A 15,401-nucleotide genomic window follows, 5' to 3' on the forward strand; every position below is an offset into this window, starting at 1 on the left:
GATAAGCTCCAACTTATTTATGTTGGTAAATGAGAAAAAGAGTAAATCATGTATATCACACCTTCCTAACATTTTTGTGTCAATAAGCAATTGTGTCCAATATTTTTAATATTTTTCTTCACAAACTTTTTATAGCAGGTAATAAAATTATGCAGAAAAACTTTTGTTGATAGTTACGTGAATGCTCATACTTTGTAGAATCTCTTAGTTTTTTGACAATATCTAACAGAAGGATGTAAATTGTTAACTTCAAATACTTGAAGGATGTTTTATATCAAAAAATATATATATATTTTCAATGATGTAGTTTACATTTGGATATAATTAAAGAATGTTTTCTGAACAAAAAAATTAACATATAAAAGAACTTAGTTCGCTAGGTTCCAGTGAATTTTATGGTCATCAAAGGTTATATAGTGTACTAGATTAGTACGTTATATGAGGAATATAAACTAGGGGATTCTAACACTTAATTTGTATTTGAACATGCAATATAAAGTCATAATTTTAAATTTTGATTTCAAATGAATATTTAGACATGCAATTTGAGATTATGATTTTCATGATTTCAAATCTTAAATTTTCTATAACAAAAATTTAATTTGAGATTCTAAATCATTATTTTAAATAACAATTAATTATGAAATTGACTCAAAAGTTATATCTTACCAAAAAGGATCTCTCATTTTATATTGTGCAAAAAATAACTTGTGTTCGGTGTGAAAATATTGTTTGTACCATGTGAAATGATTATATTAAAGAATAACTAGTTACTACAATTATTGACTAATAGATCTTTATAAAATTATGTGTATTTAGAAGTTTGCACTAAAGACATTTATTTATACAAGAAATATGAAGATATGTGATTTATCAATGTGGCACTTTAGGATACTCTGATATTTTGTTTATGAACTGTGATTTGCTCATCTAGTAAGATTGTATACGAATAGGAAAAATATTAATAGTTTTAACAACTTATGCAGTTTTCATGTTAATGAAAAAAAAACAACTTAGAAATTTTAATGCATGTCCAAACAAAATATCACGCCCCAAAGCTATCCCAGGACGCGGACACGGGACCTAGGATCACAAGTGACCCCAAGCTAACCCTACTGGCATATCATAAGCATACTTAAAGATTTACTGAAATAAAAATATTGTGCAGAAGCTTAAACATAAGGTAAACTAAAATGGTGGGGAATACCCATTACTATATGAATAAAAGAACTATGAGTTCAATGACAACTGAAATATCAAACTCTAAAGCTAAAACTGAAACTAACTATATATGTCTGAAATAAAGGCTCTAACTGACTAGAAATGCTGGGACATGCTCAGCTAAATCTAGCAAAACAGAAACTAAAGATTGAAAGTAGAAAATAAACATGTCAACCGTCCTCGAAGAATGAGGACTCACCACTGATGTTGCTAAACTAAAGATCAGGGACCGATCTATGCGTGATCTGAATGCTGAGGACCTGAACCTACATCACGAGAAGATGTAGTGCAGAGTATGCATCAATACTTGAAAGGTACTGAGCATGTCAGATAGAATAAAGCTGAATGAAATACATAACTGAACAAAGCATATAACTGAGCAATAATATAATCTGAACATGAGATAAGCATGAAACTATACTGAAAATACTGAACATGAACTAACTGAATGCAATGACCAAGTTTATAACATGTTGAAACTAAATACTGAACTGTAACTGATAATTTGGTCAATGCACTAGAATCTGACCGTGGGAGCTACTAATAACCGACACAAAACCACAAGAGCTAAATGTGGAGTCAGGTGTATACACCCCATCTAGAGGACCCAATATACTCTGCCAGAGGTATAGAGGCATGAATGGCGTGATCACTAATCTGATGCCCATAAAGGGGACTTATAACCAATGGGGGCACGTAGTTCTGAGACTTGAGGGTGACTGACCCCAGTCCAACTCGGTATAAAGCCTACTCCCAACTGAATATGTGAAATTTATAACATATTGAAGTAAACTAGATAGCTCAATAATCTGACATGCAAAATTTGAAATGCAACATGTATATCTGATAATGAAATATTCGAAGACTGAGGCATGTATATTTGTTTATATATCCTAGTTAATGTAATTCGTGAAATAAAAGAACTACATAACTTAGGGTTCTAAATTTATGCATGAATCTGGGCAAAAACGATACTACTACATGATCATCTGATTTGGACATTAAGTTAACTAATTCATAATAATCTGCTGAAATTCTAGAAACCCTAGGTCTAGATGATATGGAGGGAATCAAGAATCTGACTGAATTCTAGGGATCTAATGGATGAAAGGAACCCACTAGTGAAATTCCACATACCTGGTGACGAATTTTACGGAGAAATCTTCTGATTTCGGGGCTGAAACTAACGGAACCTTGTTGCGTTCTTGAACTAGGGTTGTTCGATTTCTTCCTCTTGTTTTGCTCTAAGATCGATGATTTTTTGGTGAATGATTGATTAGGTTAGGTTCTAACTAAGTTACTAGGCTAAAATTGACCAAAATTACGTAGTTTAGGGGTTAAACGACGTAGTTTAGGGGTCCAAAGCATAGGAAAAAGACCAAAGACCCCTGACTTAAAAGTTGTCGGGGCCACCGACGGAACTGACCCACGGTTCGTGCTGATCAACCGTCGACGAGGTTCTGGGAGTTGAAATCGGGGGTACGACCTACGGTCCTGGACCACGGACCGTGGTCTGACCTACAGTTCGTGGGTCCGACCGCCGTGGGTCGACCCTTAGACCAATTTATGATTTTTTTTCTGCGAAGGCTACAGGTGGCCATCCACGGACCCCACCTACAGTCCATGGGTTGCACCTACAACTTTTGGAAATCTACTGGTTAGTTTGTTTTCGGATACGGGGTGTTACACAAAACATCAACTTCAACTTCAAATCATTCTGATTTAAAATCATGATTTCATATCGCATGCCCAAACGGGTCCTTAGATGTTTTTGGTAGGTTAGCTTATAAACTCTATATTATTCTTTAAAGGTTAGGTTTAAGTGTGTTAAAGAATTTATTCGTCTATCCTATTTTATGTTGATATTTAACTCGATAATTATTAGTTAGTTGTTTTAAACAATATAACTATAAGCTTGCTCAATGAATTTGTTAATATCCAAATGAACTTGCTATATAATTATTACTTAGTTATTTCGAATATGTGAATATATTTTCTTATACTATTAATTTGGGATGTCACACAAGTTAGTTAAAAATTGAATAATAGAAATTAAGATAATATTTATTATTAGGAAATCAGAGAAGGGTCAAATATACTCTTGTACTATCGAAAATAATTTAAATATAACTGTCATTATACTTTAGATCCAAATATATATACTCCTCTCATTATACTTTTAATACAACTATACTCCTCCCATAATACTTTGGCACAAATCTATCCTTAATCTTGATGGAAAGACACACGGCAAGCTCAGAATCAAGTGATTCACTCCCAATTTTCTTAGAGATCCACTCATTTACTCATCGCAAACCCATTCCCTCCGCTTTTTAGTTGTTTTAAAAATATCATCTTCTCTTTCATAATTATTTTTTTATATATAGAAATGATGAAATATGTGTATCACGATTCACTCAACATTGTTGTGCTACCCTTTTCCAGCACAAATTAAAGAAGACGATTCTTCAAATTTATTTCTATAATATAAAATTAGTCATATCACTGATATCTTCTTACTATACTACAAGGAAATTAATGAACGTGGGGTGCAACTCATTTTTTGGTGCATCAAAAATTTGTAAAAGAGATTTTAGTAGTGTATTTTATTAATACTCCCTTTAAAGAAATATTAATCATAGTTAAAAACTTATTATACATTTATTAAAAATACCTCAATCTAAAATAAAAGAGAAATGATCCCAACTATCGCGTATGACAAATTATTTGCCTTTTTTTCAAGAAGAAGAAGTTGAAAATAAAAGAATTCAAAGCGTACAGAATGAGTTGGGGATGAATTTCTAAAAGAATTGAGTATTTAAAATTTTGGGATAAGTCATTTGATTCTGAGCTTGCCACATGTCTTTTCGTTAAGATTAAGGAAAAAATTGGACTAAAGTTTAATGGGAAGGGTATATTTGAACAAAAATATAACATTAGGGATATATTATAACCGAACATATAATAAGAGATATATTTAAGCTATTTCGAATACTACAGAAGTATATTTGATCCTTATCGTTATGAAATAGATACACACAAAATATAATATCTTCTTAAACTATACAAAATAGTTACAGAAAACCCCCCCGCTAGATTGATAACACTCAACTATGCCTCACAATTAAGGCATAGGCGATCGTGTGCAAAAATAGTACCCAACATATGAGGTCAAGGTCTAACTACTAGGACCAACAGAGAGGATTACATTTCCATTGATTCGTTAATTCAATTCTATCTAGCACAATGTTGTTTCAAAAGTATATATAAAAATGGGGGTATTTGGAAAACACTACAATTACACAATGAAAAATATTAATTGCTAGAAGTCAACTCAAAAGATTTCTCACCAAGATGGAGACAATTAGGGTTGTATGCATTACGATGGAATTTCAATAAAATAGGCAATGATTAATCTAGTCTAAATCAGTCAATACATGTGTAACACCCCGATTGTCCTTTGTACCACATTTAAGGCTTACAACCTTAAAAGTGAGAGGTTTATTATAATACGACTTGTTTTTGGAAACATTGAGTTTAAATTAAAATTTGATAAAACATATTTTTATTGACTCCCAAAATTGTCTTTAAGTATGTATGAAAATTTTTGTTACAGTATATTTTCACATGTATTCATTTTATAAGATTCTTATAAGTTATTTATATTTTAACGGAGAAAGTAGATCTTATTATGATGGAAAGATTGTTATTATATAAGGTAGAATTATTCCAAATAATTTTTTAAAATTATAATATATGTAAAAAGTTATATTTATTATTAAAGGGAAATGATAAGTGACAGTCTTCCATATTAACAACAAATGGTGTCCACCTCCCCTCACCTCCATATTAACAACAAAGTTATATATATATATATATATATATATATATATATATATGCAGTAACCAATAGATTTCATAGTTATAAGTGATCTCTATAAATATAAGCTCCAACACTCTCTTCTACTCTAAAAAAAATAGCAAAATTTTGAGAGATGTTGCATAATCACATACAAAGGAGTTTTACTGGCGAAAATTATTTTGACGTTATATTGGAACATCGAACATCTAATATTATTTCTTGACTTTAACATATCATTATCGTACTTGCAGTAATGTGAAGTATGTTTGTTGGTTAGAATTATTTTCTGTTAGAATTATTTTCTGTTAGAATTTCGTATTCCCTAGATTTATTAGTGAGCTTTTGTCCTAATAGTATGAGTGTAAGGCTAGAGGATTACTATGTTGTATCTAAGGGGATTGTTAAATCATTCTTTCTCATCAGAAGCTATTACGAAAAATGTTATTTGAAAATTACGTTCATACTAAATCTTGTACCCTATTCATTTGGTTATATACTTGTCAAACAACATTGTTTCTAAATAGGCTAATACTATGACCAACTTGGAGTCGTTTATAGTAGATCAAGTCAGACATGTCAGTCTCTTTTTGAGTTCCTAAATGATTAATTTGTAATTGAAGTCGAGTCAATAGCTTTAAGTCTATAATAACCTAAATGGTCGTAAATTTAAATGAACCTCTGATGAGATTCTTAAGCACCTTAAGATCTTTATGAACATCCCCATGTTTAGGTTGCTGGAGTATGGATTCCTTGAGCAGAATTAGTAGTGAACTAGGGGAGCCATTATATGCAGATGAATGCACTACTAAGGTTGATAGAATATCATTTGCTAGAGTGCTTATTGAAATTGATGTGGCCAGGGAATTACCTAGAAAGCTGAAAGTTGAAGATCCAAGTGGAAGGTGTTTTGAACAAGCTGTACAATATGAATGGGTACCAAAATATTGTGCTAAATGCATGCAAGTGGGGCATAAATGCAATGAGAAAGAAGGGGTGAAAGTGCAAAGGAAAGTAACTAAATGGCAACCTAAAGTGGATACTAATAAAACAAAGGAGGGTAAGGTACCAGAAGTCAAGGAACAAGTAGTGGCACCTAGAGAAGAAATATGGAAACAAACACCAGTAAAGGCAGTAGGAAGAAGTCCAAACAAATCACCAGATGTGCAGATGATGATGTAGAATAGGTTTGGCACTATACAGGTGTATGAACAAGGAGGTTCAAGGCAGGTGGAGTGTCAACTTAAGCACAAGCAGGGTGAAGAAGATAACAGGAACACACTAGATTTGACTGCATATGCAGCTAGTCACTTGGAACATTAGAGGACTAAATAAACCTCACAAACAGAAGGAAATAAGACTGTTTTTGAGGGAAAATAATGTTAGTATTATAGCCGTACTAGAGCATAAAATAAAGGAAGGGTTAGCTAATAAAATAATTCAGAAAATTGCTCCAGGGTGGAGGTATGAGGAAAATTATGCATTTACTCCTAAGGGTAGAATTTGGATGCTATGGGATTCTAAGTATGTGGATTGTGTAGTGGGAAGTAAGTCTGATCAATACATACAAACAAACATAAGGATTAAATGAAGTGGTTTGGAATTTATGTTTGTGGCAGTGTATGGGCTACATACAATTAAAGATAGACTGATAATGTGGGAGGACCTTAGGAGATTGATTGCCACAGCTCAAGGACCCTTGCTGTGCATGGGGGATTATAATGCAGTGTTACAAGTTGAAGATAGACCGCAAGGTAGTCAAGTACAAGATATAGAGGTTAAAGACTTCAATGATTTCATAATAGACACTAGTTTGCAGGAGATGAAAACAGTTGGGGGCATATACACCTGGACGAATGGGCATACTTGCAGCAGGATAGACAGGGCTTTAGTGAATGCTGAATGGATGATACAAATGCCAATTATGGAGGTGCATATACTCAGACTAGGGATATCTGATCATTCTCCTTTGAAGATTGCACTAGAAAAGAGGAGCCAAAAAAAGTATAGAGCTTTTAGATTCTTTAACTGCATTGCAGATCATACCAGGTTCCTACCAATAGTAAAGCAAGCATGGCAAGGAGAGACAAATGGAAGCATGAAAGTTGTCTGGAAGAAACTCAAAAGAGTCATCAGAGCTATTAAAGAGTTGAATAATACTGAATTCAGGGGAGTTAGGCACATGATTTAGACCATTAGAACACATCTACATCAAATGCAACATGACATGATAGATTACAGGCAAGTGAACGATAAAAAGGACCAAGAGAAGGCACTGAAACAACAACTAGAGAAATGGAGTCTAATTGAGGAGAGTGCCGTGAGACAAAAGTCAAGGGTGCAATGGTTAAATCTAGGAGATGCAAACACAAGTTATTTCTTTGCTTACATGAAGAATAGGCTGGCACAAAATACTATAACTAATCTTACAACTGCTGCAGGTATCAATGTGTATTCTCAAGAAGAAATTGAAACGGACGCTATTACATTTTATCAGGAACTGCTTGGTCAGAATGCATATAGGTTGCCTAGTGTGGATAAGCAAATAATGAAGGAAGATGGGAAGTTGAATAGAGAACAACAATTGAAGTTAGAAGCTCCAGTTACAAAAGAGGAGGTGGAATCTGCTTTGCAGGGAATTAATGATCTAAAAGCACTAGGGAAGGATGGACTCAATGCTGTTTTTTTCAAGAAAGCTTGGCCAGTGGTAGGAGAGGAGGTAATTAATGCTATCCTAGAATTCTTTAATACAGGGGAAATGTACCAGGCAATCAATTGTACAAATATAACTTTCATTCCTAAGGTGCAGAATCCAACCAGAATTAGTGAATATAGGCCTATATCATGTTGCTCAACATTATACAAAATCATAGCTAAAGTCATCACTGCAAGGTTAAAACCTGTTATGGAAACACTAGTGGATCCAAACCAGTCAGCTTTTGTACCAGGGAGGGCTTTGAATGATAATGTGATATTGAGTCATGAATTGATTAAAGGGTATGGTAGACAAGGAATTTCAAGGAGATGTATGGTGAAAGTAGATATGAGGAAAGCATATGATTCCTTGGAATGGTCATTCTTGGAACAGATTCTGGAGGAGCTTCAAATGCCAGCCAAAGTCATTCAGTAGATCATGCAATGTGTTACTACAGTCACTTATTCTATCCAGATAAATGGACAAAGCACAACTCTTTTTAAGGCCAAGAGGGGAGTGAGACAAGGAGATCCAATGTCTCCTTACCTATTTGTGCTAGCCATGGATTACTTGACTAGAATTTTAAAGAACTTGCAGCAAAATCCTGATTTCCAATATCATCCTAGATGCAAAAAAATAGAACATAGTGCAGTTGAGCTTTGCTGATGATCTGCTAATGTTTTGTAGAGGTGATATCAAATCAGTGAAATGTATTAGAAATTGTTTTATGATGTTCTCTAAAGCTTCAGGTCTGGTTGCAAATGAAGAAAAGGGTAGTGTCTATTTTGGAGGAGTTAATAAACAACAACAAGAGGAGATTCTGCAGGAGCTACAATATGTGAAAGGTGAACTACCTTTTAGGTACCTTGGAGTGCCCTTAAGTACTAAAAGGATTTCCATTGTACAACGTAAACCTTTTCTGGACAGGATGTTAAGCAGGATTACAAGTTGGACAACAAAGTTTCTATCATATGCAGGTCGAGCTCAACTTATCAAAAGTGTGTTGTATGCAATACAAATGTTTTGGGCTCAGATATTTGCTCTTCCAAAGAAAGTGATACAAACAGTGGAAAATATATGCAGAAAATTTTTATGGACAGGAAGCATTGAGACTTCAAAGAAAGCATTAGTGGCATGGGACAAGATGTGTTGGCCAAAAGCAAGTGGAGGATTGAATTTCCTTGATATATATACATGGAATAAAGCAGCAGTTGGCAAGTTATTGTGGAATTTATGCAAGAAAAAGGATAAACTATGGGTTATATGGATACATAGTTACTATGGGAAAAAAGGTATATGGAATATCCAAGCTCAACAAGCTTCTTGGGTGGTACAGAAGATATTAAAGGCTGCAAAATATTTACAAGAGGTAGGATTTACTGAGGAGGATATGAACAATATGAAACAGTACAACATAAGTAAAGTGTATTGGCAGATGAGAGGTATAAAGGAGAAGGTAGAATGGAGATCACTAATGTGGACAAATTTTGGTGCCCCTAAGTGGTTGTTCATCATGTATTTGGCAGTGAAAAGAAGACTTGCAACCAAAGATAGATTGGCAAAGTGGGGAATCATTCAAGTACTAACCTGTCCCCTATGCCAATCAGTAGATGAAGATCATGATCACATATTTTTTCTATGTGCATATGCAACAGAGGTGTGGAAGAGTATACTACATTGGCAGGGAATAACAAGAAATGCAATGAACTGGACCAGTGAGATAAATTGGGCAGTGCACTACATGAAAGGGAGAAGCAGCAAGTCCCTTGTGTATAGAATGGCAATGCAAACACAATTTATCATTTATGGCTAGAGCGCAATACCAGAATTTTTCAACACAAGCAGCAGTTAGTAAGCTACTTGATCAGGCATATAATTTAGGAGATACATGGAAGAGGCATTAGGTATCCAAGAATAGCTACTAGATTAAGCACTTTAAATTTTTACCCATAGAGATAGTTAGCAGATGTGAGAACTTTGTTTAGCAAGGATGGAGCTTATGTCCATACCGGCTACTTTTTGATTTGTAACGTTTACTTGGTAAATAAAATGTTTACTTACCAAAAAAAAAGTTACCTTTCCAAAGTAGAGTCACATGTCTAGGTTTATTCTAAAAGCACATAAGGTTCTACAAGACTTTTACAAGCTATACGAAAATGATTACGAGAGTATGAGAATAAGAGTATGAACGAGCCAAGATTGGCTAAGTTCTTATTATGGCCTACTCTATGCATTCATAGTTCATATCATGCCATGTTATATGCATTAACTTCGAGCTATAATCGGAGGGTAGAAGACCTATTTTCCCAGAAGACTATGTATATTGTACAAATGGTCACATGTTGGCAATATGATTCCGCTTAGCTACCAAAAGAGACCACCACTACTAGCATTTTATTAGGTATTTCATCCATGTGCATCTATATATATGTACTCACGACATGCAATTGCTCGAGCATGCCATACATATTTGATTACAATGATGTGAGATGTCAACCATGAAGGCTAACTAAGTTTCAGTGTTAAGTAATATCTTTATTACCTTTTTTATTGCAACTATTTATAATTTTACTTTCCAACTTCCATACTTCATATTGATGTCTCATTTCCTAGGGACACTACATTTTGTGGCGCAGGTTCAAACGAAAGTCTTGATCAGACTTTGTAATATGATGTAGTCTTAGCTGAGGAATGGTAAGCTCCATTCTTCCTAGAGCTGTTGGTTATATGTGGGTTATGCATACTTGAGTTATGTATATAGTTAGTGGTATTGTCGAGACCTTGTCCCAACCATTTGAGTTGTTGTATAAGTAGATATTTGTGGACATACTATGTTGGGTCTTTTCAGCTTTCCATTTGTAGCGTTGTTGGCTTATTGTATATGGTTTCAGTTGCATCCTTATTGTCTTTCTAGTTCTTTATGAGTTAAGTTGGCCTTGTTGTCCTTTTGATTATATTATTGATATTGTGTCACAACCTAATTTCTCGAGTTTTGATGGAACCTACTAGAACCCACTAGTAAGTAAGCCAGCCCATAACCTAGAACAACAATTGATGGATATAAGGGTAGAAACAAAGTAGAAGCAAGTTAATATATATATATATATATATATATATAAAATAGATCCATCCCAGAACATGAAAGTCACAAGTACAGAGTTGTCTAGAAAAAAAGAGTACAAGTTCTAAAAGTGGACCCAAATATGAAGCTTGTCCCAAAATTTAAAAGACTAGCTATCCAAAAAATACAAAAGAAGACATGTAAGTTCAGGACGTCATGTGCTTATCCTCGCCTTCGATCCAAGTTGTAATTGGCTCGAGTATTGAACGGTTATAGCTGGTGCTCGAACCTGCATCACGAAACATATGCATAGTGTAGCACAAGTACCAAAACAAGAGGTACTCAGTAGGCATCATAGGTTGACTAAGAAAAAAAACTAAAAAAATATGAAATGATAGAATCTAGACACAGGTAAGGTCAAAGCGAAATTTAAAAGAAAAGCACACGAGTGTACCAATATAGAAAAGAATTAAGAACAACTAAACTAAACCTAGATTGACCCCCATAATCCCAGAAATTACATTCATTCACAAGTTTAAGTAAAAAATCTGAGTGCACCCTCATAAGCCCGACAGGTACACAAAATAGCTAAAACTACCAAGAATAAGATATAATAGGTCCAAATCTAGAGAAGGCATAGATCGTACCTCTAACTGCGAATAACGTCCAACTAACCAACAAGGGAAGCCCAGCTAAAATGTACAGATCCTAGACCTCAAACCGTGAATTAATTTGCCAGGGAGTAAGGCCATTACCAAAAGTGTGTCGACTCAGTAGAGTATAAGACTAGGCCTTGAATGTGTGAATAAATAAGGTTGTTGAAGGATCTCATGCCAATCATCACAATAGAATCACCATGGAATGACGTCCACTCCTAAGTAATCAGTACAACACTCCAAGCTCAAACCAACTCCAGTCCAAAGTCACCAAGCAAGGCTCGAAATCTCAAATGTAACAAACAGGGTCGTAGAAAGAGGGAGAGTGGATAAAAGGTCGTCAAAGGTGAGTCAACGCCTAGTCTAAAGCTCATTCTATCAGACTCTTGTCTACTACACTAGTCTACAAGGACCTAAACAGTCCAAATCGATGTCACAGTAGAAATAAGGCCAAAAAGGCTCCAACTATCAAAGTCTATGGAAAAAACTAGTATAAGAATAGACTAAGGCCAAACATGTCCAAACAATCAATGAATAACAACAACAAAGCTAACTACAAGGTAAGGATGATCCAAAATCGCACTAGCATACTTCAAGGCCCTATTATCCTGAAAATATGCATAAAACATGATTTCTAATAAAAGTAACATGATCAACTAGGTACCCGCCCCTAATTCACTCAAATCAACATGTTTTTACATATTCAAGCTCAATCTAAGGGAAAGAAAGTTGTAGCCTAACCGCGCATGCTCCTAATCTGTCACTACCCAAAGTATACCCTAGGCGTAACATGGCGTATAAAACCCCAAAAGTCCATACACAAGCCACTTAGCATACATCACAAAAGATAATAGAAATAAATCTTTCAAAGTCATAGTCTTATATTATAAAATAGTTTGACAAAGTGGAAGCCTAACCGCGCACACTCCAAATCTGTCACGACACAAAGTATACCCTTGGTGTAACATGGCGTATAGAACCCCAAAAGTCTCTACACAATCCACTTAGCATACATCACAAAAGATAATAGAAATAAATCTTTCAAAGTCATAGTCTTATATTATAAAATAGTTTGACAAAGTGGAAGTCTAGCATAGTCTCAACAACCCATCTATTGTATCATAAGGAGGTGATTGGGACGTAACCCATAAATCACGTACAAAGTCTGAAAACTAAAATAAAGAAAGCAATAAAGTGATTCGATCCTCATAACATGATGACTAACCAATTTTTTGAGTGCCAAAAGATCAACTAGCCACAAGTGTGATAGGTAGGGGGGCTAGACCCTACATTAGTGAAACAATGTAGGCACAAGTATGCATTAGTACATGAAATGTACTAAGTATGATAGCATTGCATAAGAGTTATGACATCATGCTAAAAATAACATTACATGACATGCAATGACCAAGCTAAATCATAAGATAAAAGGTTAGAAAACATATGTCACACCACGAGGCTACCCCTTGACGTAACACAGGACCTAGGATCATGAGTGACCCCAACTAACCCTGTGTCACAACCAGAGCCTACACCCTGGATGTGACCGGCACTCGAGAACCATTGTTGGTCCCAAGCGAACCCTCATCCTGGCTGACTATAAGCAGAAGACTAACTTAAGCATGCAAAAGCTTAAAAACTAAATAAAATGCATGAAAACTTAAATACAAAACTTTAACTCAAAATAAAACTCTAAATAATATAATATATTCAACTCGCCCCAAAATAGGCAACTTAAGTCTTTAAAACATTTAACAAAATAAATGAACAGACTTCTGAAACTCTACTGTCTATCTATGAAGCCTCTAATTGACAAAGATGGAAGTCGGGACAAGACCCACGACATCCTAACAACTGAAAAGTAAATGAAATCCTCCGGAAGTAAGGAGGCTCACCATAGCCAACTCGAACTCTATGTGGTATCAACGAAGCTCCTGTTGATGATCCCGAATACCTGAATCTGCATCATGAAAGGATCCAGGCCAAATGGCTCAGTACATGGAATGTACGAGCATGTAAGGAGAATTTTAAAGCATAACATAAGCTTGAAACTTGATAAAAATGGAAACATACTTACCTTTTCTCAAAACTTACTCAACTCAAGGAATACTCAAGGATACTCAAAACTACTCAAACTTACTCAACTCAGAAGTACTCAAGGATAAGATACTCAACTCGAAAGACTCAACTCATGATACTCAAGGATAAAGAAATATTAAAAGATGCAATATATATGGAAAGCTATAAAATTGTAGATAGAAACTCAATGTATTGAAAAATATAATAATACTCAATGTGTATATAAAAATACAATATAATTCTGTAGGAGTTTCTCAAACCGACAACCACCACTATGAGCCTAAGTGATGATACAACGTCTTGCTCATGCTGCCAGAACTGTCCTATACTTTGCTATCATATAGAATGCCTTAACTAAGTGGATCCACTAGTCTATGCTAAAAAGCACTAAAGAGTCATCTAAAAAGTATGATCATTTCTACCCATGATGGCTACATGGTTTATGGAGACTTGAGTTATTATGAACTCGCGTCCCCATAACGGTGCTCAATATCACTCCCAAAATATACTCAACTCATATGTTTTAAAAACAAAACTCTTTCTTTGGTTTGAGATAATTACTCAAAACTTAGATTAAAAACTTTCTTGGAAATCGGTATTTCCTTTCTTATTCAAATATGAAAACATTTTAACTCTTGGGAATACTTAGTTCCCGTATAATCTTTGAAGAAATGAACTTTACTTACTCTTTATCAACTCAAAGCTTAAGTCTTAAAACAAAGTTAAAACGTTTGTAATAAACTTCTTAAAATATGGTTCATGCCGAATTATGGACGTGAACGACTCAATGCAAGGTTTTCAATAACCATAGATAGAACTCAATACTTGGAGCTCAAGAACTTCAATAATACAACTCATTTCAAGAATGCTCAACTCAGAGGGTTCGTGCAAAATTATGAGCATGAACTACTCAACTTAAGGACTCAAAGATACTCCTCATCTCAAGACTGTTCGACTTATAGGGTTCATGCAGAATTATGGGCATGAACAATTCAACTCAAGGACTTTATGGGTAACATGTAATAGTCCCATGATTAGAAATATAATCTCACAGGGGATTATGAACTCAATACTCAAGACTTAGAACTTGAAGCTACTACCCCTCTCAAAGGTTCTCAACTGATGGAGTTCATGAAGAAGTTATGGACATGAACGACTCGACTCAAGGGTTAAAATATCAATAAGGAACTCATGTATATGACTCTTCTAATTCTCATACTTACTTACTCAAAGCTTAACTCAAATCGATGATGGATCTCAAAGGATTCACAATTGAACTCAAAGGCTTCCTTGATCTCTACTCTTAACTCTCTCTTGAATGTGAATTATTAATTCAAGAGTTATGGTTCATGATATGAAAGATCTCATGATGACAAAGTAGACTCATGAATACATTCTCCTCATTTTCATACTCACTTGGGGTTTAATCCCTAAGAGGTATGTAAGCTTCCATAGTATTGGGTTTGTTCACCCACACGACAATCATGTTATTTTCAGCGCAAATTACATTCTGGAAGTTGAAAGATTAGAGTTCTTGATGAATTCTTGATAGGTGTTCTTGAAGTTCATTCTAAATCTTGTTGTGTTGGGGTTTTGATGATTTCTTCAGATTAAAGTGTGTGTTTTGAGGTCTGTATTGAGTAGATTAGAGTGTACATATGTTAAGTAATCGAATCCAAGTGATTAGGGAAGAAATCGTTTGATTCTAGGCGAATTAGGGTGAGAAAATGAGTAAAGAAATTTATCAAATTTTCTGGGTTGGGGCCTGGCGTGTTGCGCCAGCCAGTGCGCCCCAAAGTATCCTCTGTAGTTTAGGGGCTGGCGCTCCGC

The 15,401-nt window shown here is 34.8% G+C and overlaps 1 protein-coding gene across 1 annotated transcript; it reads left to right on the forward strand.

The window, feature by feature from the left end:
• The first annotated feature begins 7,307 nt into the window (after positions 1-7,307).
• On the forward strand, positions 7,308-9,588 carry LOC125827306 (uncharacterized). The gene is made up of 2 exons (XM_049506617.1): positions 7,308-8,206; positions 8,463-9,588. Exons 1-2 carry the CDS (start codon positions 7,308-7,310, stop codon positions 9,586-9,588), a joined length of 2,025 nt encoding a protein of 674 aa, XP_049362574.1.
• Positions 9,589-15,401: the final 5,813 nt, after the last annotated feature.

The sequence above is a fragment of the Solanum verrucosum genome, unplaced genomic scaffold (genome assembly GCF_900185275.1).
Source record: "Solanum verrucosum unplaced genomic scaffold, falcon-dt-bn FXZP01000106.1, whole genome shotgun sequence".
Taxonomy (NCBI): Eukaryota; Viridiplantae; Streptophyta; class Magnoliopsida; order Solanales; family Solanaceae; genus Solanum; species Solanum verrucosum.